We start from the raw sequence: 22,852 nt of genomic DNA, 5'->3' as shown, positions 1-22,852 counted from the left end.
AGAGCGAGAAGGTCTCCCCTCAGCCTCCTCTTCTCCAGACTGAACAACCCCAGTTCCCTCAGCCGCTCCTCATAAGACTTGTGCTCCAGACCCCTCACCAGCTTCGTTGCCCTTCTCTGGACACACTCCAGCACCTCAGCATCCTTCTTGTAGTGAGGGGCCCAAAACTGAACACAGTATTCAAGGTGCGGCCTCACCAGTGCCGAGTACAGGGGCACAATCACTTCCCTACTCCTGCTGGCCACACTATTCCTGATACAGGCCAGGACGCTGTTGGCCTTCTTGGCCACCTGGCATCTTTTTGGTAGGATGTACGTGTGTATATGGCTAGAACAAGCACAGGATCAAATTGCTCCTTGGCCTGTGTTTTTCAGGTTGAAAGCAGGTTGGTTTGTTCTTGGTACCTTTTTTGTAAGGTTAGGTGTCTGTTTCCTTGGTCATCCTAGAGACTCTGGTCCAGGCAGATATATACACATTTCCTGGGCTCTGAGCTGGTTGGCAGCAAAGCAGCAGTAAGCAGGTGTGACGCCTTTTATAATAGGTGTCACAGCATCCCTGATCCTTTTAAACATTGTATGGGTAGACTGAATTCAGGTCTGTCTGCACCTAGCAGGTAGGAGCACATTATATAGCACTCGTGTTTGAGTCAGTCCTTCTTGAATGTGAATAATTAGAATTTACTCCTCTCTTCTGATGGTCCTGGCCAGCATTCTGTACAATGGCATTCATACTCCCCACTTTGCTGAAGTCTTTGCTGATACCTCCCAGGACTGCACTTGCTCTTTTCATATTCGCAGTTCATAGCCGTTCTGCATTTGATGAAGTGCTTTCCTCTTATTTCATCTCCAGCAGCCAAGGAAAGGAATAAATCAGCTCACACAGAGCTCTGTGTAACCAAGTCTAGGCTGCTTTAAGTACCCAAGCTATCTCACTCACTGCCGGACAGGGTATCTCCACGCCGAGCTGCCCCGTGCTGCTGAATGCCTCTAAAGCAATGGATGTGCTCCCTCAGCAGCTCCGGAGAGTCCCAGTGCCATGGCTGAGCCTGTTTGCAGACGCTGCCTCAGAGCATAATCTGTTAATCAAACACAAAAGCCTGGCGAGTCATACACAAAAAGCAATTTCCCTGACCAAAGCGGGCTGCAGTCTCTGAAGGCCTTTCCTTTTGCCTCCCGAAGCCCTGCACTCTCCAGAGGACGTCCTTTCCCTGAATCCCCCGCTGAGTCATGTCACAGACGGGCAGTGCTTAACTCTGCCTTGGCTGCTCTGCCTTTTCAGAGAGAGCTTATATCCTCTGGGTGAGGGTCTTGGCTGGGGTATGTTGTCGTAGCTCCACTAAACTGAAGAGGACTTAGACCAGGTGGAGATTCAGCCCCGAGTTTTTTGAATGCGCCTCAGCTGCACAATTTTGCAAGGGCGTAGGAAAAAACACACCCTGCTAATTGCTGCAGAAAATAAGAGATTTTGAGGGTAAAAGAGATCGTTATCTCGTGGTGACTCTTTCTTCCCCTCCCTCTACTCCAAAACTTATTTGTGGTGCTCTGAGTGTAGCAGATGCTGCCTTACGCTTCTTCAAGAATCGCGTTTCAGTTTGTCCGCTCCGCAATGCTTACCTTAGTGTTTGGTTTCCAATTTCCTCTGCTGTAATTGGAAAAACACCACCTTCAGGAGATGGAGTGTTGTGTGTCTGACTTCTCCAAACACCAGAGAAAATTTTCCTTGATGCCAGGAGATTAATAGATGTCGTCTTTTGTAGTTTTGTAGTTTTCGTACTACGTTTGTGTACTTCGTACCACCTTCAGATATGGTCATGTGACATCTAAGCATTTTGAAAATGTGGATTCTCCTCACGTTTGGTTCCAGACAGGTTTCTTGTGCAAGATTAAGTCTAAATGATTTTTTTTAAAACTGCTGTAGCACCTTTGGGCTGCTAAAATATACCCTAGAAAGTATAGTTTCTCACTGATGCTATTGGTTCTAATAGATGTAGTTTTGCAGGGTGGTATCTTGTAGATGGTTTGCGCTCTCATGCTATAAAGCTGGGCTCAGTTTACATACTAGCAAAAAAGAAGCTTTCTTGAAAGTATACTGATCTGCAACTGCTGTAATTCAGTGCACAGCTTGCACATCAGACTGAGGTCTGGCTTGTGCCATTAGGTCATACCCTTTCAGAAATCTGCTAACTTATACACTTTATTTATATTTTATCCAGTGTTAAACTAATATTAAGAAGATAATTAGATCTATATTGACTTTGAAATTTAAGTTTTAAAGCAACTGGATTTAAAAGTACTGCAAACATATCCATTTATAATAAATTCTGTAATAGACATATGTGTAGATTAGATCCAACATACTGGTTTTATGAATTGACAGGATACCTTGAAAAGGAATCCATCAAACAGAATTTGCAGCTAAAGAGACACGAGACTTCTATGCCAAATCCAGTATTAGGAGACATGCTTCATTTTCACAGAATGCTTTAGTCCAAGTTGTTAATTTCTTTGAGGACCCACCATGTGGAGTTCTGCATGATAAGTAGTATATGTATTTTAAAGGAGATTAATTCCATTTTAAGGAAATATTTTATAACCATGTCTATCCCTTCAGTGAAGCATTTTTTTTTAAAGACTGCTAAACCCTGTTACAAGTAATAATTGTCCAAGTGAGAATTATCTTTTGCCACTTATTAATTTTCCCAGGTTCAGGATGCAAGTATCTGGTCTGTACTTATGTGCAGAAATTTGCATCATATATGAAAAATTAGATATGTGAAGAGTTTTATTTTCATTTTTTTAAATTATACACCCTCTCAGAAGGTTTGAGAGTTCATACATTATTCCTGATAACATGGTGCCTGCATCCATATCCATGTGGTCTCCGTGGTGAAAGCTAGTAGTAGAGATGATGCTGTTTTGTCTGGGCAGGGAGGAGGCAGAAAGCTCTGTTGTCTCTGTCTACCACAAAGCAGTTTTTAGGAGGGGAATGGCTTTGGAATCTAAAAACAGGAGAGGGCTCGTGTGCCCCTGTGATCCAAGGGTGCTTCCTGGCGAGAGTGTGCGGTGGGACAGGAGCCGGCATGGATACCTCGCCTGCCCCGCCACAGCCCTGGGAAGAGGATGTTCTTCCTTCCAGCTGCAAAACCCTTTGTGCATGCTTCATTTGTGAACTGTGGCCATTCTGAACACCAGGGCCCCACATACTTGCAATTAAAATGTATAGCCCTCTAAACGCTAGCTACTAATCCAGAGGTAGCTAAATGACTTGAGGGATTAGAAAAGAGATTTAGAAGTGACTTGCATAGCCACAGTGCTGTTTTGGAGCTTAGTTGAATTCCACAGAAATTAGTGAAATGTTTGAGTTCATAGGTTGAGTTAAATTCTCCTGTTTTGTTGGGGAAAGCATGAAAGTTCCAGTATCAGCCTTTACTCCAAGATTTCTGAAATATCAATACTAAGAATACTTTGTACAAAAATAAGTAAGAGTCAATGTCAAATTAAGGTCTTCAGAAAGCTGTAGAAGAGTATTTTGTGGAATTGTCTCAAAATACTTCAGTGATGTTGTTCATCCAACTATAAAAGTACTGGTCATACGAGTCAGTTCTAGGCTTTAAATATCTACAGAAAGCTGGAAGGTATTCTGATGTGGGATTTTAGATAAGCTTATCTCTGTGGGGGGAGGGAGGAGTGTACTAGCAAGTTTGAGTCAGGAAGAAGATAGTTTTTGCACATACAGCCTGGGGTATTCGTGCATTTCTCTCCTATTCACTTGAGTGTCAGTTTGTTAAATGTTAAATCATCTTCTGCAGGATAAAAATCAACATGTTTCCTACTCAAATATTTGACCTTTTAAACATTCAGTGTTTTTGATTTGGGATATACTCATTACTCCTAATCTTCCCAAGTTAGACTGAAAATGCGGAAAACTAAGTAGAGAATAGATCGATAGTGTCAGAATTTCACTCAACTCGCATACATTATAAAATACAGACTTATCTAAATCACTGTGGATGATGGTTTTCTGGGAGACACAGAAAGCGAGAAAAGAGGATTGCTAATGAAAATGACTAAGAAAAGGAGACATATAAAATCCAGATTAATTTTTCTTGTAATTTTATGTTACAATATTTGTGGAGGCTAAAACCTCAGCTTTAGAATGAGACGGTAATAGAAAAATGAAGTATGAGAAGAGTGAAACTTTCTGCTCCCAGGAGACATTACATCTTTTGAGATGAGGCCCCTCAGGAATGGATTTTCGTATGATTTTTAAGAGATTAGGGATTTCGACCCAGGAAAATGGTGTATGATTTTAAAAAAAACAGGTCATTTATGTTTGGTATTGGTTTACCATGCTACAAACGAGCAGTCATACCTGGGTCCCAGTATAAGGTTCTCTGAGCTGTTGGACGGGTTGTTCAGTTTGCTGTGCTATTCCGTTTCTGTAAAGTTAGAATGAGAATGCATCCCTTCTCCTGCTCTCCTCTCTGTGTCTATTGGTACCTGTCCAAAGGATCACATAAACTGTGCCTTGCTGTGTAGCTGTTTACAGACTAACCCAGTAGGAAACCAATCTGAAACTCCTGCATGCCACCATATATATTGTCCTGTCTTGCGATGTTCAGTTCACAGGATTGTCACTAGCAATTATATTCAGCGTTATATGTGAGTATGCCAAGACCCCGAGGGTGTGCAGGGCTATCTAATTATTCTACTGTAAATAAAACCCAAGCACTGATTACTAGTGTTTACGTACTAATAATCAGGTTTTCTGGCTGGAATGAATAGAAATGTGTTTATCCACGGATGTTTTTACTGGTCATGCATACAGTTTACAAACTACAGTCTTTTGAGTGTGAATGTAAGTAAGAATCTGCTGAATTCTCTCAGTTAGTATTTTTAGAATGATAGTGCCATTTCATGCTTCTGGGCATATCTGTGTAACCGTGCTAGCTCCAGGGGAATAATGTCATTGCGACAAGAGGCAGAATTTGGCTACCAAAAGTCTGTCTTCTGTTTGTTAGTATGCTAAGAGTAAAACAAAACCCAGGGTTGTAAAGGGATGACCTGTTAGGATCTTTTTTGCAATCCATATGGCTCAGCATTTATGCAGCGCTTCCCTTCTTCTCTCAGACTCATGAAATTTGAGGTTATAACTTTGCGAAGTTAAAGCTTTCTGGGGCTCAAAGCTAGAAAGCCGAAGTACAGACATTTGAGTGCGCAGATTTTCTAACACCCCAAGTCCTACCTAAACACTGACATGGCATCTGCTTGACTCCACTGGATTCCTGCCCAGATGCCAGATCCTCCATCCTATAGGAGGTGCCTGCAGAGGCCGTGTCTTCCTCTGTGAAAGCTCTCCAGTCGTTTGTGTTCAGTGAGCTCACAGGAGCACACTGCTCCGTTTGTTTCTGGCAGGGATCTGTGTGCAGAGGGCTTGCAAGGTGGGAATTGTTCATGGACTCTTGCTTTGGGGCAGAGAGGCATCTCAGTATTGTCTATTGTCTTCTGAAAAACATGAGCCGGAAGAGAGTCTGCCGTGAAGGTAGAATCCTCTCCCTATCTTTGCCTCCATGACTCCAGCCAGCAAATTTACTTCCACTCAGAATTTTACCCCAACCCGCTTGAAATCCTAAGGAACACCTCCATGAATTTGGGCAAATACCTGCATGAAGTAGGGCAAAAGCAAGCTTTGGTAGAAATATTTTGCAGAACTTCTTTTCTACCCTGACAAGTTTTTGCTCTTGTACCAGTTACTCTAACTTGGGAGTAGTTACACGGCTTGAATACCTGTGCGTGTGAGTGGATGCATGTGTATGTTTGTGTGGATGGGGCCGAGTTGGGCCTGCTTGTCAGAGCAAGATGGCTTCTCTTTTTCAGCATTGTAATTTTCATCATGGCATTTGAAAGAAATCATGGTTCTGTTTCAAAGCTCAGAAATTAAAAAAGTGACATGAAATTTGCATGTTATATGCTGCAAGAACTTCCTACAAGCTCATTTAAACATCAGCAAAGCTTACAACGTGGAAGTTGTGGAAGCTGAGAGGATATACGAGGAGAATGATTTCCCTGTACATGCTCGAGGCCATTTTCTCCCTTTTGCTGTTGATCAGTTTTGAGGTTGGGTCACTGGCCTAAGTAGACCTGTATCAGCAATAATTACTGTTATTAATAAGAGATAAACCAGATTTGTTTTACGCTGCAGTATTTGTTACACCAACTGGCAACCGTAAGAAAATACGATTGCTTAGTAATGGCAGACTACCTGCTGTATTGGGACTGACCCTCTGCGTTAGTGCTGCAAACAGCCGAACAATAAAAGCTGTACCTGAGTACCAGAGGAGCCAAGTGCTTTTACCTTATTGGCCAGAAATTCTTTTCTGGCATCAGATGCCGCAAGGCCTTCCCCATGAGCAGAGGGGGTTTCAGTCCTCTGTGGAAGTGGTCAACACTGTTCTGAGGTATGAAGTCCAAAGAGGATGGCTGACATTACTCAGGGGGCTCTGGGGGAAATGTACATAGGATGCAAAGCAGGGAATAAGAAATATTTCTCGTGCACTCTTTGAATAATCATTTTTGGTGGTCCTTGTAAATTAATGCCATTTCCCTTAAATTACACTGTCATTGTTAAAAGAGCAAGAACTCTTTTCCAATACAATTTTTGATTAGATTAAATTCACTAGCCCTGCAGTTGCTTTGTCTTCAGAATATCCTTTTGATTTAAGTGTTGTTGTTTTGTTTTGTTTTGTTTTTCCTGTGGCTGAACTGCATTGCACTGGCAAGAAATTAGTTTGGGTAGTCCTTGCACATGTTTGGTCTTGGATTTTGCTGTGTCATGAGTGAACTGGCAGTTGCAAAGTCTGTCAACGAACTTCCAAGTCAGTGAACTAACAAAATAATGTGTTTGCAGGGTCAAGCTGTTGCTCAGCTCTGTTCAACTATTCCCAATGTTACTGTTTTTGGAACAGCTTCGTCTTTCAAACATGAAGCAATCAAAGACTCAGTAACTCACCTGTTTGACAGAAATGCAGACTATGTTCAAGAAGTAAAAAGGTAATCTTTTATTTTCCTGAATAAGGGTTGTATAATATCTGGCAAAATACTGTTAAAGACACTGGGCTGATCATATTTGTGGGAAGAGATTACATTTGTGAATTTGGGAACAAATATTCCATCCATCCACTAGAAGGGATAAAATAGCAAGCACCTCCCAATTTATAAGCAACATAAGCTTTGTTAGTCCATGTTCATACTTGGACATCTGTTGCAAGCAAAGTAAATTAAGTGAAAAAGAATACAGGTCTTAACAGAAGTATGTGCTTTGCTATGATCTGCTTATGTAGTAGCTCACTGTAGCGCACTAAGACATTTTCAGTGGATCTGTAAGTTACCCAGGTTTTGGAGTTCTCTGGTGTGTTTCCATCTGCCTGGGTTTTTATCCTCTGCCAGGGACTGATATCAGAGCACATCTGTTTTAATTCCAGATCCTTAGATTTGTTTGTTTGCATTCAGATTAGAATCATCCTGTTGCCTTTTGAAGTCATCATGTGTGTTTTTATTTACATGCTTTCAAATACTTTGTTTTCCAATTTGTCTAACCATTTTTAGATAGTGATGTTGATACAGGTGGCAAAACTTTAGAATTGATAAGAAAATCTTAGTAAAAAAAGTCTTTTTTATTTTGCTTGTCAGACAGATAAGAATAATATTTTCCCTTCATCTTGTATCTGTCAAAATACTAGATTATGTAGCTGGACGTAAGCCAAGAAGTTTCTCAAAGGGGCACCCCAAGGTAGGACAGTTGACGGGCTTCCTGTCAAACTCGGACATTCCTCAGAGTGACGTGCAAAGTCTCAGAAGGTCTCCTAGTGCGAGGGTTACTAGCCCTCGAAGAGGGCTTTCAGTACATAGCAGACTTTTGTCTGAGCTGTTATCAATCCCGACTGGTGTTGGTGGAGAAAGCAGGGTGTCTCGCTACTGTTTCTGCAGCACTCACAATGGCTTAGGAGGACATTTGAAATGATCCATCACAAAAGATGTTTTATATCAAAGGGAAGTTTTTCCATATGGGAAATTTCATCAAAAAAGATAGGACTTGTCCAGCAGATGACACCTCTACCATTTTCTTACAGCTCAGAAAAATTGCAGCACATTTCTTCATCCCTTTGATAGCCTTTCTCTTGGGGAAGTATGCATACCTAAGTGCTTTGCTGCCCTTGGAAAATTGCTGTGGTGAGATGAAGACTGAATTCTAGCAAATCCCAACTTTACAAATGTTGATTCAGCAAGAAAGAACACTTGAAAACATTGATCAGAGTTCAACACCAACCTTAATCCTAACTCTTGGCAGGGGAAGCAAGAAGATCTGCTCTAAGGGGGTATTGTGATGTCGGAACGGATGTAACAGAAATCAGTGCTTAAAAAAAGCAATAAAGCCCCTTTAACTTCTGATAACTTTTGATTGCAGATAATGTTGGCTCTTTCTGCCCTTCATCAGGACAGTTCTTTCTGGGACAGTTCCCTGACACCACTCCTATTTTGCCAGGAAAAAAAGAACTAAATCGGGATATTTGTGTGTATTTATTTATTCTTCAGCATCATAGTGGCACTGCATTCACAAAGCTATTTATTGGAAAATTATAAATATGCAAGGAATTTATTGGAATAGTGTAAATACTGTCTTTTTTCTATAATGTGGCCTAATTCTATCCTTAGAGCTGGGTTCCTAGCTCCTGATGACTTCTCTTCATGGTTGACTTAACTCCTTGCTGACGGTATCTAGTTGAAACAAAGTCTGTAGCAGAAGACTCTTTAAATAACTTTATGAGGACCTCATTTTATCCGAGGAGAAGCTAGGAGAAGATCTGTTTCCTTATGAATTCAGAAAAAGAATATAAGATTATGTGAATAACAAAAATGTCCTTTTTCTCTATGAAATTATTGACCAAAAAAACCCCAACAATCTCTGACATTTGCGTTCACTGAAAAAGAGCTTTATATCCATCACCTGTTTTTCAATAATATAATTTTACTGAAAGCCCTCAAAAAGGGGGAACAAGATGGTTTCCCACTCTTCTAAGTTTGAAAGGCCTGGTTTGGCTAGCCAAACAAACTCGAGTTCCAGCATTGAATGACTTTGAATTTCCTTTTGATGAGGTTTTCATGTAGTCAAAGCCTCATGCTTAGAGTCCTTTCTAAAGTACCTGGAAAATGTTAGTATTAAGTTAATAATCAGCCTGTATCGTGCTGGCTGACCAGTCCTGTGGATCCTATTGCAAAGTGAGATTTCTTTCTTGCTTTTTAGAATCTCAACAGATGGAGTAGATATTGTTTTGGACTGTCTGTGTGGAGAAAATACTGGGAAAGGCCTCAGTCTTCTCAAACCACTTGGGACTTACATTTTATATGGTGAGTGGAAAAAGCGGGCTACATATTTCAAAACTAAAGCTTTGCAAAGCTTAAAATTTCTTAAAATCATCTATGCCACTCGTTCCAGAACTGGAGGCTGCAATGTTATACTTTTTCAATTTGGCCATTTCCAGTCAAGGATGTTAGTGAAGCTGAGCATGGACTAAATTACTGAGAAACAATAGGTAATACAAAGAAACTCTTAAAATAAAAAAGTGAACATATGTTTCAGATTGTTAAACATTATTGATGATACAGGAGAAGTGTAGGAGAAGACTTGGATCTGTCATTCTACACACCATAGGAATCACAGTGTGGCCAAGGCAACTCTAGTATAGTTCTTGTGGGAGAGAAGCTTGGAGGAGGATTTTAGGAAGAATGCTGTTGTTTTTATTTGATAGAACTTTGAGGAATTCAAGCCTGGGCTGCTTCTGTTCACAGATTTCCGTTCATGTACATAGACTGCTCCAGATGCTGAGTAAACATGTCTTTCCTGCAGTTCTGTCAGGCTGCCGTGTTGTGTGTTGATAAAGCAGGACAAGCTTCTGTAGGAGGACAGCTGAAGGCATTGCTAAACTTTTGAAATTAATAATGTATCTGTATTGCAGTGGAAGGTGCAGTGGCATCGTAGATAAGCATACCTGCTTCCTTGGGCTTTCATCTAGGTAGCAGGGTGGCAACAACGAACGTGTTGTCACTCAGATATCTGCTTGGACTGTACAAGCCAACCTGGGTGCCTGTTTGTAACGAAGTCCCTGCCAGTGAATTGTCATTACATTCGTTAACAGGTTGTAGTGTACAATGCATCTATGTTCACACGTGCAGTGGTCAGATAAATGCATCTTCACAGACACGGAGCAGGGACACCTGTGTGACGGTCAGTGCTATACACTAGTGTGTCAGAGACAAGTGGCATTTTACTGCAGAGGAGGAGAGAGCGCTGTAGAAGAGTTTCAGTGTCAAGATGCCTAGTAGCGCTTAATCCGTTTCTGGTTTTGGAAGATTTGGTAGATTGTTTTTGCCATCTCAGAATATCTATAAGCTTGTAGGGCTCAGTCACCTTGGCCTCTCGTTATTTATTACCAACATGTAAGGATGTCTACTAATCCCTTTTAAACCTGGGGAACTTTTTTTTCGTAAATATGAATAATGGAAATGATTTTACGTATAATAAATGGTCTTCTTGTCAGCATGTAAAAAGTTGTGTGTGAATATACTCATCTTTTACAGGTTCATCTAACATGGTTACTGGGGAGACTAAAAGCTTCTTCAGTTTTGCAAAATCAGTAAGTGTCCCAGTGCTGTGATTCTGCTCTTTCCTCTAGCTTCAGTTTTTCTGTAGCATTTTCGTCTTTATCATTCTCATTTATCTCTACTAAGTTGTTACTTCTGATGTTGCTAAAGAAACCGTTTTTCTGACTGCAGTGTGGTCTGACATGTTTTCTGATATGACAGCTAGACAGGAATTGGATCTGTGTGCAATACATATTTAAATTGTTAGCTATCAGACATAATCTCTTCTACAGCTAAGTTTAAAGTTAGACTACATTACTTACTTACGGCAGAATATCATATCCATGGATATGGATAACTGTATCCTGTAGGTACCTCGTATCTGAAAACACTGTCAGGACAGTGCAGTGAGTTAAAGGAGATAGTAAAGGTGATGTATCTTTTAAGATGGAGCTTGTGTCCAGTCATTTCCAGCTTTTTAGAAGATAGTTCCATACAGATATGCATTTTTCTGTTGTTTGTGTTTATGTCCAGTGACACTGGAGATGATGATGTTGCATTTGTTTCCAAAATGATGATGACAAATCCAAAATTCAGATGTTCATTTTTTGTCTTCAGCTTACAAAACCAACAAAAAACCTGCTCAGAAATCCTGGAGATTTGAAAAAGGGACAAATACATCACATAAGCTGCTAGCGAGAAAAAAGTGATTCTTTCAGACAAGAAAATCAGAGGGTCAAATCTTGGTTGAAGACCTATCATACGATCTTTGTGCCAAGAGCACATTTACACCTTCCAGCAACAACTCCTTCCCAGGAGAAATTAGCTTCAAAAGTCTCAACATAGTTGAAAACAAGATAAATCAAAGATTGTAGCAAGAAGCTATTCTTTGCCTCTGACATTTTCTTAATGGTTGTAATGGCACGATCTGTGTTATCATCAGGCGTTTGTGAACTAAAACAAGATAATCTTTACTGTGCAACCTTTTTACAGTTAATATAAACATACCCAGATCCCTACGTAATTTGTAGGGTAGGTTGGCCCAATAAAATGAATTTTGACTGAAACGTTTTTCAGATAGTACTGGTATTTATTGACAGAATACATATGAATAAAATGAATTAATAAAAAAACAGTAGATCAAATTTGATATAAAAGTATAACTTGTTTCTTTATGTAATTATACTGTAAAATTAACTCATCAAAATAGTATGAAAATTTTAATGAAAAACTGACCCGTTTTAATGAAAAACTGACTCCAAAAAATACGGAATTTGCTTATTCCTAGCAAATAAAACTTGCTAGGAAGCGGAATCTCAGTCTCAAGTATGCTCTTGGGCTAAATGAGATAAAATAATTTCATTAGATAATATGAGGCTTGTTCAAATATCACAGACATAATAATGGGTGAAAAGGAAATGGAAGCTGATAAGCAGTGCATGGCTTCCTTGTTTTTGAAAGAAGAGCAGTAGCAAGAGTTGCTTGCGAACGTTTGGGAAGCTTGCATGGCTCTCTTGAGATAACAAAGAAGGATAGCAGAAGTAAGAAGGAAGGTCCAAATTCCTTACTTCTAGACCCACGTCCTAAAACCAAATCTGTTCACCATTCTTCTAGCGCCCTAATCTCAGGCAGCACAAGTCTGTATTTATTTCCACATGTCAGTCAGCTGCATGCTTTTTTGCCTCTTCCTTAACTAAAACCCTTACTGCTTCTCTTGGCTGTTGCTTCAGATCTGACAGATGTATTGTGTGTCACATCTGCCCAGACAGTTTTCTTGTGAACTTTCCTGTACATTTCTTGAAAAGTATTTTTCTAACCCTGCTGCTGTTTATTGCTTTCCAGTGGTGGCAAGTTGAGAAAGTAAATCCTATCAAGCTGTATGAGGAGAACAAAGTCATTGCTGGATTTTCCCTGTTGAATCTACTTTTCAAACAGAATCGAGGTGGCCTGATCAAGGGTGTGATGGACAAACTCCTAAATCTATATAACAATAAGAAGATCAAGCCTGTGGTTGACTCATTGTGGGCTTTGGAAGAGGTAGGAGCAAAATTCCTTTCCCCATTTCAAAATTTCTGAAATATATGCACTTTTAGAGGTGAAATTAGATTTAAATATGTTTTCTAGTTATTAATATATTCTGCCTTTTAGTTAGTGCCCAAACTAAAATAAGCCCCTGCTATTCCGAAATTCCATGATCTAGAGTTACCCACACATTTCTCTTAATAAATATTTCTGGAGTTTCAAAAGCTCTGTGCAAAGTTCTTGAAAATACTACTAATAAATGTGGTTTTTCAGTCTTAGAAAATGGTTTACGTTTCCCAAGTGCATGAAACATGTGACCAACAAATGCCACATGAAATGCCGACATTATAATTGAAAAAAACTTAAAATCTATTCTGAGGAAAAGATCTAATACATAGGCTTTAGTTTCAGTGTTACATTTGTGCTAGCAACCCTTGGAAGCTTGGAGGTTTTCAGGAAGTTACTGAAAATGTATTGCAGGCAGTCAAATCAGAAATCACTTCTAATGTAAGTTACGTTTGTGGAGTGTGTTTTCTTTGGTTCTCTTGTTCCTTCTAATTGCTCAGCTCTCCTTGAAGACATGTAAAGAAACTAATCTGATCATAGCTTGGGCAGTTATAAGCCCCTTCACCAGAGCACTGTTTCCTGAGACCTTTAGACTTTAGGTGCTGATATATGAACGCAAGTATTTTTCAAGGTGTGAACAGACATTAACATATAAAGAAACAGCATGATTATAGTAGCATTGCCAGATTAATGTTTGTTTTATGTGTTTGTGAAGTGCACTGAGCCTGACACATCACTTAAGATGCGTGATCTCCAAGGGCTCTGCTGAATGTGAAATGTGGTTGTATCATTGTGTGGTTGCTATTCAGAATGTGCTGCCACAAAATTCTGTGTCTGAACACGTTAGCTGGTATTACCATGCATCCATGAGGAGAGAGTAACCATCAGACTTAATGCATCAATAATATTGTATTTTATTAAGATTTTGAATGCCCTATGGTCAGGCCTTTGAGTCCAGCAGGTTGTTCATTATTCAAGTGGCATTAAAGCACCACCATTGTCATGGACACAGGTAAGGTATCTTGAGTTGTGTGGCGGGACTCTTGGAGCAGGATGCGTTGCGTGTTCACTGGGGCTTGTATGTGCCTGGCCCAGGTTACACAAGGCGTGTACTGCCTCAGGTTGTGCTCATCGCTACATCTGCCCCAGTGTACCCCAGTGTGCTGCTTCATGTGCTACAGCAGATGCAAATGGTCCAGCGTGATACAGGTTCCACCTTTTCCTCTCCAGCAAAACAGAGGAATGACAACTTCCTCAGGAATCTCGTCCTGTTTCTCTAAAATGTCTGCCTGAGGCCATACTGTCACTGACAGCAACTTGGTAACACCTTGGGGTTCTACCAGCCAGTGGCACGGGAGTGGCGTTCAGCCATTTTGGTAATTCTCACCATCAAACTGCTTAAGGGAAATCAGATGTTGTGATACAGAGCAGCTGGCTCAGACGAGGCAAAATCCTCTGCTGTTGTCTGAAAGGGAAGGCACTTTGAAGAGCAGCGTAAAATTAAAATGAGATCAGATTTAGGTTTTTGATGTGGGTTTTTCTTATTTAATTATCAAATTAAGCTTACAAAGTAATTTAAAAATTTAAGTGGAACAAGCCTCTAGATAAGCATTCTGCAATTTCTTTGTTCATGTAAATATGTACTTTTCATGTATTAATAAGTAAGAAAAGGATAATTAAAACAGTAACAATTAGCTTAAAAAAATCTTGATTGAGGACATAACATGAAAAATTACACACGGCAGGCTGATCTTAATATTCAACATGATGGGAATTTGTTGGGAGCCTCCTGTTTGATAACATTTAATCTAACATTTGGCAGTAACATGCAGCATCCCTACCGTTAGATTGTGAAATGTGTAAATACATCTGTTAAGAAGCACGGTTTAGAAAACTACAGCTCATTTATCACGCCTGCTCACTTTCCATGAGCTATCTGGTGATTTACAAAGGAAATGTCTGGCTAGTACATTCAGGGATATAACAGTGCTAGAGGTGTCCTTAATCGATTGCAAAGTACTACTGAAATATTTAGGACATTAACATTTTGGGCATATATTTTTGTGGGTATAAATATAACTTAGGGCTGATTCTCAGGTTAATATGATATACAGAAAAATGTGTCATAGCTGAGGACTGAAGAAAGGTTGGATGTATTTTTTTCTGTTTTGGGAGGTTTCTGTTTTTAACTCCACAGCTCTAACATCTCCCCTCTTTAGAGTTTGGCATTTTGATTGCTTTTCATTTCCTTTGAGTGAGCCTGATTTTCTCCAAATGTCCATTTTCATTTGACCATTCTCAGTAGTCTTCATTAGAGACTAAACCACTATGACCAATTTTTACTGCTCATGTTTCCTGAGGAAATTTCCTGACCCATAGGAGTGTTGGGAATAAGTATGTTTAACTAGAGTGACAGAAAGGTGGACTCCGTGCATGGCATTTGAAAATGAATGAATAGTTTTCGGTGCAAGAATATCACCCTCTCCAAAAGCTCATATGAGCATCTGTTTGTCCTCTGACTACTAATTCTGTTGTGGAGATGAGCTTGGATCCAGTAAGTGACATGCAAAATCAAAATATTTTACAGAAAAATCTCAAGAGGAGCCTCAACAATGGGACACCTTTCCAAATATTTAATCTTAAATACCTAAATGTACCATCACCATACTTAAATGTTTTGATCTATATATATGAAAGGCATATCCCCACATATCCCTTCGGGTTGCTTTTTTCACTCTGCATTTGTTTTCATGTATTCTTTCTTTGTGCAAATATAAATTCACAGATTAATGCAGATTCTCAAAAGCTAACATGGAATACACCTGGTTTTCTTCCAAAATGGTATTGCAGTACAAACACTTACCTTTTCAATCCTGTTTCAGTTGCAATAGCCATCTACGTATCAGAGCTGAAAAGCATCTTTGCAGTCTTAGAAGACAATGAGTTAAATCTACAGTGGTGTTCCCCTTTGCTGCTTAAGGCTGGTTGCTACAGGACCACTTCCTTGCATGATAACCCCAAAATTGAGGGCTTTGTGTTCTAGTGCTTGTGAGAATAGCCAGAAAAAGATTTTGTGTCTGTTTTAAGTCTCTGTGAACTGTGTAAAAAGAGATTTCATTGTTCTGAAAGCCTGGTATGGTTCTTTGAACAGCATTTATTTCTTAATGCTTTCTGCAGGAGTACACAGTTTGAATTTAAAAGAATATACTGATTAGAGACTATTGTAATTGCAGTGAGATTTTGCATTTTAAAGTGCTTCAAGTGGCAGTAATACAGGGTTTAGAGAAAGTTGTTAGATTCCCATTTGTCTGTCACGTTGTAGTGTATGTTAAAGTGATGTCTAGCTGATTGTTGAGTAATACTCAAGATATCAGTGTTCAGAAATTCTTTGACTTGGCTTGGTACTGTTCCTGTTGAACAATGAAGGTTTGTCTGAGTGTCACTGAGATGATTCTAATTGGGATATGGTCCCCTTTGGTGTTCTGATTTCTCTGTTTTAGGGCCTCATCCAAAGGCCATGGAAGCCAATGGAAGGACTCCTAGTTTCACTGGCCTCTGTTTTAGGATGAGGATTGCCCTGTCTCTTCAGGACAGTCTGCTTAAATGAATTTGTGACTGAAGAGAGAGTGGGGCAGAATTTATTCTGGATGGAAACTTAGAAGTGACTTCATTTTCTTCAGCGCACCAGATGATTGCTGACATAAGGGAGATCAGGATCTAGACTACTGACTACTGCTATGGAGCAAAACTACTTGTATTGCTGTGTTATCTGTTGCTGTTGGCTTGGGAAGGATAATTTTTATTTCAAGTTTACATGCATAGGTCCTAGTAAAGTCAAGTCTGTTCTCAAGTAGGCCATTAGAGCCATTTTATGATGTTAATGCAAGAAAGATTTAACTAAGAGAGACAGTAATAAAATCCATAGATACTTATAAATGGAAGTCTAACTGGGGAATTATACCTTATGAGATGAGTGAAGTCATACAATAAATTAGCAGCTGTTGAGATGTCTCACTATTTTGCAGCTATTTGTTTATGCGTTCAAGTGTTTAAAAGATGAGATAATGTGTAGATGCTTAAAATACTGTTCTGTAGTAACAAGCTGATTGGTAAGATTGCATTTCATTACAAATAGGAGAGTTTAAAACAGAATTAGTATTCAGTGAATATTTGTTGAGCTTTGTGGTTTTTTTCTTTGTTAGTAACTACTTAACTAATCCTTAATTTGCAGTTAGTCACTCTTCTTCATTCTGATTAACTTGTAGTGTGCATTTATGCGTTAGCATTCTCCTGAGGGTCTGTGAATCTTTGGCTTTACCCAGTAGATGATTCTAGATTATTAAACAGGATTGAAAACTGAAAGTTCTTTAAAAATCCAGTGTGTTGAATAAAAATGTACACATTGCACTTTTCTATTAAAAGTCTGTTTTGTTCGGCTTTTTATAATTGCAAAAGAAAATATATACTCAAGGTAGAACAGGTTATTGACAGAGAAGTTATATGCACCTTCTTTGGTGATTTACAGCAGTTAAAAGTAGCACTGATAGCATGTAAAACAAAACTCACAAATTCTTGCATGTGAACTGCCAGCCACGAAAGTGGCAATCCAAAATATGGTCTAGGTCATGAAAATATTTGTAGGCCCCTTTCCCTCATGCTAGACTACCTGTTGCAAAAAGGACTCTCAGTATGTCAGAAAGTTTTCAGATCTGGGCTATTTTGGTCCATGTGGACCACCAGTGAGATTATAGAAAAACATCCTGACTACAGGTCTGTGTTGGGTACCGAAGGATTCATTGCATTCTTATCTCAGATGATTTAAAGGAGTGCACTCTTACGTAGTAATAGTGGTATCAAAGACCTGCACTGCCTTAGGGCCAGTAAGAATGATGAAGATACTGAAACCTGTGGAATAGAGTTGCTACTTATTCTTGAAGAGTAAGAGGATAATCTGATAATATTACAAGATCAAGCTGGTACCTTATAGTAGGCACTGAACATCACCCCATCTCACTGTTTTGTAGTGGCAATGTCGTCATGTCTTTAGCAACTCCTTACTTAGAAAATAAGTATGAACAATACTTAGCAACAACTGTATCCCAGATCCAGGAATGTACTGTGGCACTCAGCTGTGATTGAAATCAGTGGAATCAAGGCACTAAAACACTTATGGATCAAGCCCTTTGTATCTTGATGTGAGTATCAGAGGACGCTAATGACTGTGCATCATGGTCTGTGCAATGAATGTTTTTGACTGGGAAGAGCCCTGTACCTTAATTTAGTTTGTAAGGATCACTGCACCATCAGCTGCAATTTGTTTGGCTCAGTAATTATGAGAGATGTTGTGTGTCTAGCTGTAAGTGCAATTTTTATAAAAGTGGGATTCCCTTGTCTTGAAGCCAGAGCTTTTCTCTATAGTAAATTGCTGAGGAAAAATCAAGCTGTGTATGAGAACCTAACCCTGAAAGGAGTGCGGTGCAACTGATCACACTGTAGTAACATTGTAGAATACCTGCTGATACAATAATTTCCTTTAAGAGAAACATTTTCTCATACCTTGGTGTTCTCACACACTTTCTCTTCTCTGCATTAGCTTTCAATGTTATTAGCACGCAAAGGATAACAGTAGAAACCTTACATCTAAGGTCACAGCCTTACCAAGTGGCAGTCCAGTGACAAGAACTGGACAAAGGAACACTTTCCATACAGAATTTATAGCACGCCTTGGGGAGGGCAAAGCCGTCACAATATGTCTGTTTTTAGCACTGCTCTGTGGCTTCAAAGGGTTCAGGTACAGTAAACCTGTTTGTTTTCCACTGAACTCATCCTCTCATACAAACTACCCTCTTGGTGTATGCTTTTAGGTATGAGCAGTGTTTGGGGCAGGGGATGGGAAATATCAAACCTATGACAGCAGAATAATAAAGTGAACTCTCTAAAGAAGAAACTTTAATTTCATCAAAAGCTATTCATGCCTCTCACTGATCTTAGCTTTAGGGCAAAAAGCCTTTCATGTATCACTATAGTAAGACATAGAGAAAATTGACCCATTAGTTAGTTTTAACATAGTAAGAGGGCAATCTGATAATATCAGATCAGACTGCTACCTTGTTGTGAATACTACATACCATCTCATGTCTGTCTTTTTTTTAGTGATTATATAATAATGGCATGTGCAGGTTTTTCTCTTTTCTGCTTGATGAAAACATTCTGCAGCTGAACAAACTACACCTTTTTTGAAGTCAAGTGACTTCTATAGCATTTAGAACCTGTATTTGTTCTTCAAGGTATGCAAAATAATCTAGAGTAACATGATAAAAGTGGAAGTTCATTTATAACTAAAGCAATAATCCACCTTGAAATACAGAAGAGAATAATTTTTCCATAAGCGTAAAACAATTTACTTTGCAGTATTACATTGTAGAAAGAGGGAAATATAACTCATTCTGTGAAAACTCCCACGAGCATATCAGCGTTTCCTTTTCTATGATTGGTCCTTTAGCATTACAGTGCAGAGTCTGCTTGTTTTGATGCTGCAAATATTTCTTTGACAGTACTTCATTTGCAGTTGCTCATGAACTGCTTTCCTGATTTACAGGTATTAGCTGCGCATATATACTGTCTTGTGATGCTGCCTTAGGACTCTCTTTGTTCTTCCTATGTGTGAGATTCTGTTCCCTTTGACTGTGTAAAATAAATATCTGTAGTTCAAAGTAAATTTAAATGTTTTATCTGTACATCATTGTTGTTTCTCTGTATACAAACAAGTCTAACACAACATGTTTAATACAAACTTCATGCAGATATCAAAGCTTACAAAAATGCGAGGAGCTATGTCTTACTGATGTAACAGGTTTCAAAATAGAGATGTGGGGAAAGCAGACTGAGAAGCAAAACCTGAATAATTCAGGGTAGCTTTTCTATGTTCACGATCAAATTATATACAAATTATAGGCCAAAATATCTTTCATATTTTGGGAAGAGTAAGGGGAAAGCTATTCCACTTAAATTTTACGTCACTAGCTTTTAATGTAATGAACACAAGTTCTAAATAAATGAAAATTGAGCCATGAGTAAGGTGATTTTTAATAAAACTTTGCAAAGAATTCAAGATGCTTATCTGAAGCAAATATTAATTAAAACTCCTAATAGGTTCAGTGCCATATGCTTAGAGGAATAAAACATATTTTGAAAGTACTGGAGATTAATTAGGTCTTGCAGTTTTTTCCCTCTAAAACTTTATGCATACCTGATTATGGGATCCTCGCTGCTCTTACATGAATTATTAAGTTTCTGCTAAATGCCTATATAATTTCATTTACATTTCTTCCCCATTTAATGCATTTAATAGGACTTCATAATTCAGTCTACCCTTCCTACCCGTATCAGCAAGTGATGGCATATCCCAGTAGTCTCTTTGGCTTCACACACTGTTGATGTAATATGATTTTATTAAGAGTGAGATAGAAAGAAGCAAGACAAGACTTAGATATAGGCACTGTGGCTCCATAAAAAGGCCTCAGATAGATACATGACATTAGCTATGATTATCACAAAATCAGGTTGAGTAAATGAGCTGTTTTAGGAAACTCAGACTTCACTTGTTAAGTCTGTTAAGTATGTAAGCAGAAGTCAATTATTTTCAATTGCCATATATTATTCATAAACACTGCATGAAAGTCAAGCTACATGAATGGAATTTAATTAAACAAGTAATTCATTTCATCTCTGTGCTTTCTTTTATTTTCTTTACAGCTTCTGAAATCTAGCTTGTTTTGTCTAGTCCTGCCAGCTGAATACCTGTGTTTAAACAATTTTGCCATCCAGAGTCTTCAGAATGTTCCTTTGTGCATGCTGAGAATATTCATGCTATAAGATTCGTTTAATAGATAAATAACAAAAGAGATGATGAATATCTTCACTTGCCTGGTGCCATGCAGCATGTTAGTGTAAAGATCATGGATCGGCCTGAAAAATCTCTAATTTCTAGTTCTGGTCTCCAACAGCCAAACCCCTGGTCTGTGTCGTCCTGCCAGCTGAATACCTGTGTTTAAACAATTTTGCCATCCAGAGTCTTCAGAATGTTCCTTTGTGCATGCTGAGAATATTCATGCTATAAGATTCATTTAATAGATAAATAACAAAAGAGATGTCTGTGTCTCAGCATCTCTGCGAGCCTTTGATTGAGCATTTGTTGGGGGCTCTAATCTCAGAATGGTATGTGTTCTACCAAATTTCAGTAAGCTGTTTCCGTTCAGGGGAATGGTATCTTAATGTTTTGGAATGAAATAGCAGACATGGAAAAGTATTTTGGCAGTATTTCTGATGAACATTGATTCTGTGTTCAAATATTGCTGTTACAAAGGTTAGAAGCTGACTAGTGTGAGACTAAACCTCTCTCAATTAACATAAATACAGCCCGCAGCTACAGTGCTTTTCTAATCTACTTAGTAAGCCCTCTGCTAAGAATTAATTAGTTATGGAGATACACAGGCAGAAAATGCTTTTCTAGAAGGCATGAGACACTGGAAGTTGAAAGTGCAGTGGTGAGTCATGATACGTGTTTCTGGGTCGGGACAGATTGTCATTCCTGTTTGCCCTGGTGTGCCACAGAGATAAAGGCTTTCTGTAATGGCAGGCTGAAGGAAAACAACATGTAGACTTGGTTCCTGATGGATAATGTGAGGGCGGGGGGAAATAGGCAGGAAAATAATATATGAAGCCTTGATAGATTCCACTCAAGAAAGTGTGCACTGTTAAAGATAAACTAGTCACATGCTTCCAGTTAATTGAATTAGCAACAGGAGATTGTATGTGGGGAAAAAACTGGTTTGTCTTTTATTAGAAAAAGTAAGAACAAACCTATTACATGCAGCAAGCTGCTGATTAATTACTGTGATGAAGCATTATGTTACCAGAGTCTGCTTACTGGAATATATTATCTAGCTTTTAAGTAATAAATTGTCACACATTCCTTATGTATGGAACTGATATGGTGATACTGTACCCTTGCAGGAAAATAACCAGAGACCTTGCTAGGGAAAGCTTTACCAAAGCAGAGGGGATATACTTTAGACATCAAGGACACCTTTAAAAACACCAATGTGTGTGCATAACTCCGGGAGATAAAGTATATTTCTTCTGTATTTATCTTGAATGTTTGACTCTAACATGTTTGGTTTACACTTTAATTTTACTGTTTGTGTCATGGAATTTAAGCTGTTCTGAAGAGTCAGGAAAATGGGGTTTCATGGAGTCATTTCCCTATTCAGAAACAATTTCTAGACTCTTCGTGAAGTATTAGAGAACAAAAGCTACTTGCTTTTATACCCTTGATCCAAACGTGCTTCAATCCATTCCTTTTTATTTCTACCTGATGATAATGCAATGAAACGTCTGCCTTTATTCTCCAGTCTTGTAGGCAGGTTGATTAAATATGTGCCAATATTTTACATCCACCAGCAGAAATAATTTTAAATGGATTCTAAAAGAAAGTTTACTTTATCTCCTGTTCCACAGCGTTGGTAGTACCACTAACTGGCAAGGAATTCTTAAGATTTGGATCAGTGAGTGTTTTCTGTCACTCAAAGAAATAACTATTGGATGCCATAAATGAAAGATACTAGATAAATAGCAGGTACTAGGGGAAACTATTAGAAACTAAGTTTTTTAAGGCACATTTAGATGCTATTTTATTCTTGTGCTATGCACTATTAGCACATGTAGTTTTAAGCCACAGAGCCTGTGAATGCAAGCTAGGATTATCCTCTGTGTCAAAAAAATTCCACTCACGCTTCTTTGTTAATTAGTTGACTGGTTCAGAAAGAAAGCTCTGGGTTGTTCAACTTGAACTGGCAGGGGCTGCTAATGCGAGAAATTCAGCCTTTCTCCCAGGGTATCATGAAGGAGAAATCTGAGGTTTGTGTTAACAATTCCTGGTGATTGTTTTCATTCTCTCAGAAACTTTTTTTTGGTCTCAGTTCAAATTTAAAAAGACCTATTTTCTCATGTGCTAAGGATTTTTTTTAAAAATGAGATAGAAATAATGACGTCTACTTGGTAATGCTGAGAGATGTCATCCTGTATGTCTGGCACAATACAGAATACAAATAATTCAGATTCCTTCT

At 38.8% G+C, this 22,852-nt stretch overlaps 1 protein-coding gene across 1 annotated transcript in view; it reads left to right on the top strand.

Moving 5' to 3' along the window:
- VAT1L (vesicle amine transport 1-like) overlaps positions 1 to 22,852 on the top strand; it is a 56,263-nt gene that overhangs the window by 12,348 nt on the left and 21,063 nt on the right. Inside the window, exons 4-7 of the mRNA XM_010296781.1 lie at positions 6,907 to 7,049; positions 9,301 to 9,404; positions 10,635 to 10,690; positions 12,480 to 12,674. Of these exons, the coding sequence (XP_010295083.1) occupies positions 6,907 to 7,049; positions 9,301 to 9,404; positions 10,635 to 10,690; positions 12,480 to 12,674 (498 nt within the window). The remainder of the gene's footprint in view (positions 1 to 6,906; positions 7,050 to 9,300; positions 9,405 to 10,634; positions 10,691 to 12,479; positions 12,675 to 22,852) is intronic.

The sequence above is a fragment of the Phaethon lepturus genome, unplaced genomic scaffold, assembly GCF_000687285.1.
Source record: "Phaethon lepturus isolate BGI_N335 unplaced genomic scaffold, ASM68728v1 scaffold11781, whole genome shotgun sequence".
In the NCBI taxonomy this organism is placed as follows: domain Eukaryota; kingdom Metazoa; phylum Chordata; class Aves; order Phaethontiformes; family Phaethontidae; genus Phaethon; species Phaethon lepturus.
The sequence above is the reverse complement of the archived record's forward strand: the minus strand, read 5'-3'. Positions and strand labels throughout refer to the sequence as shown.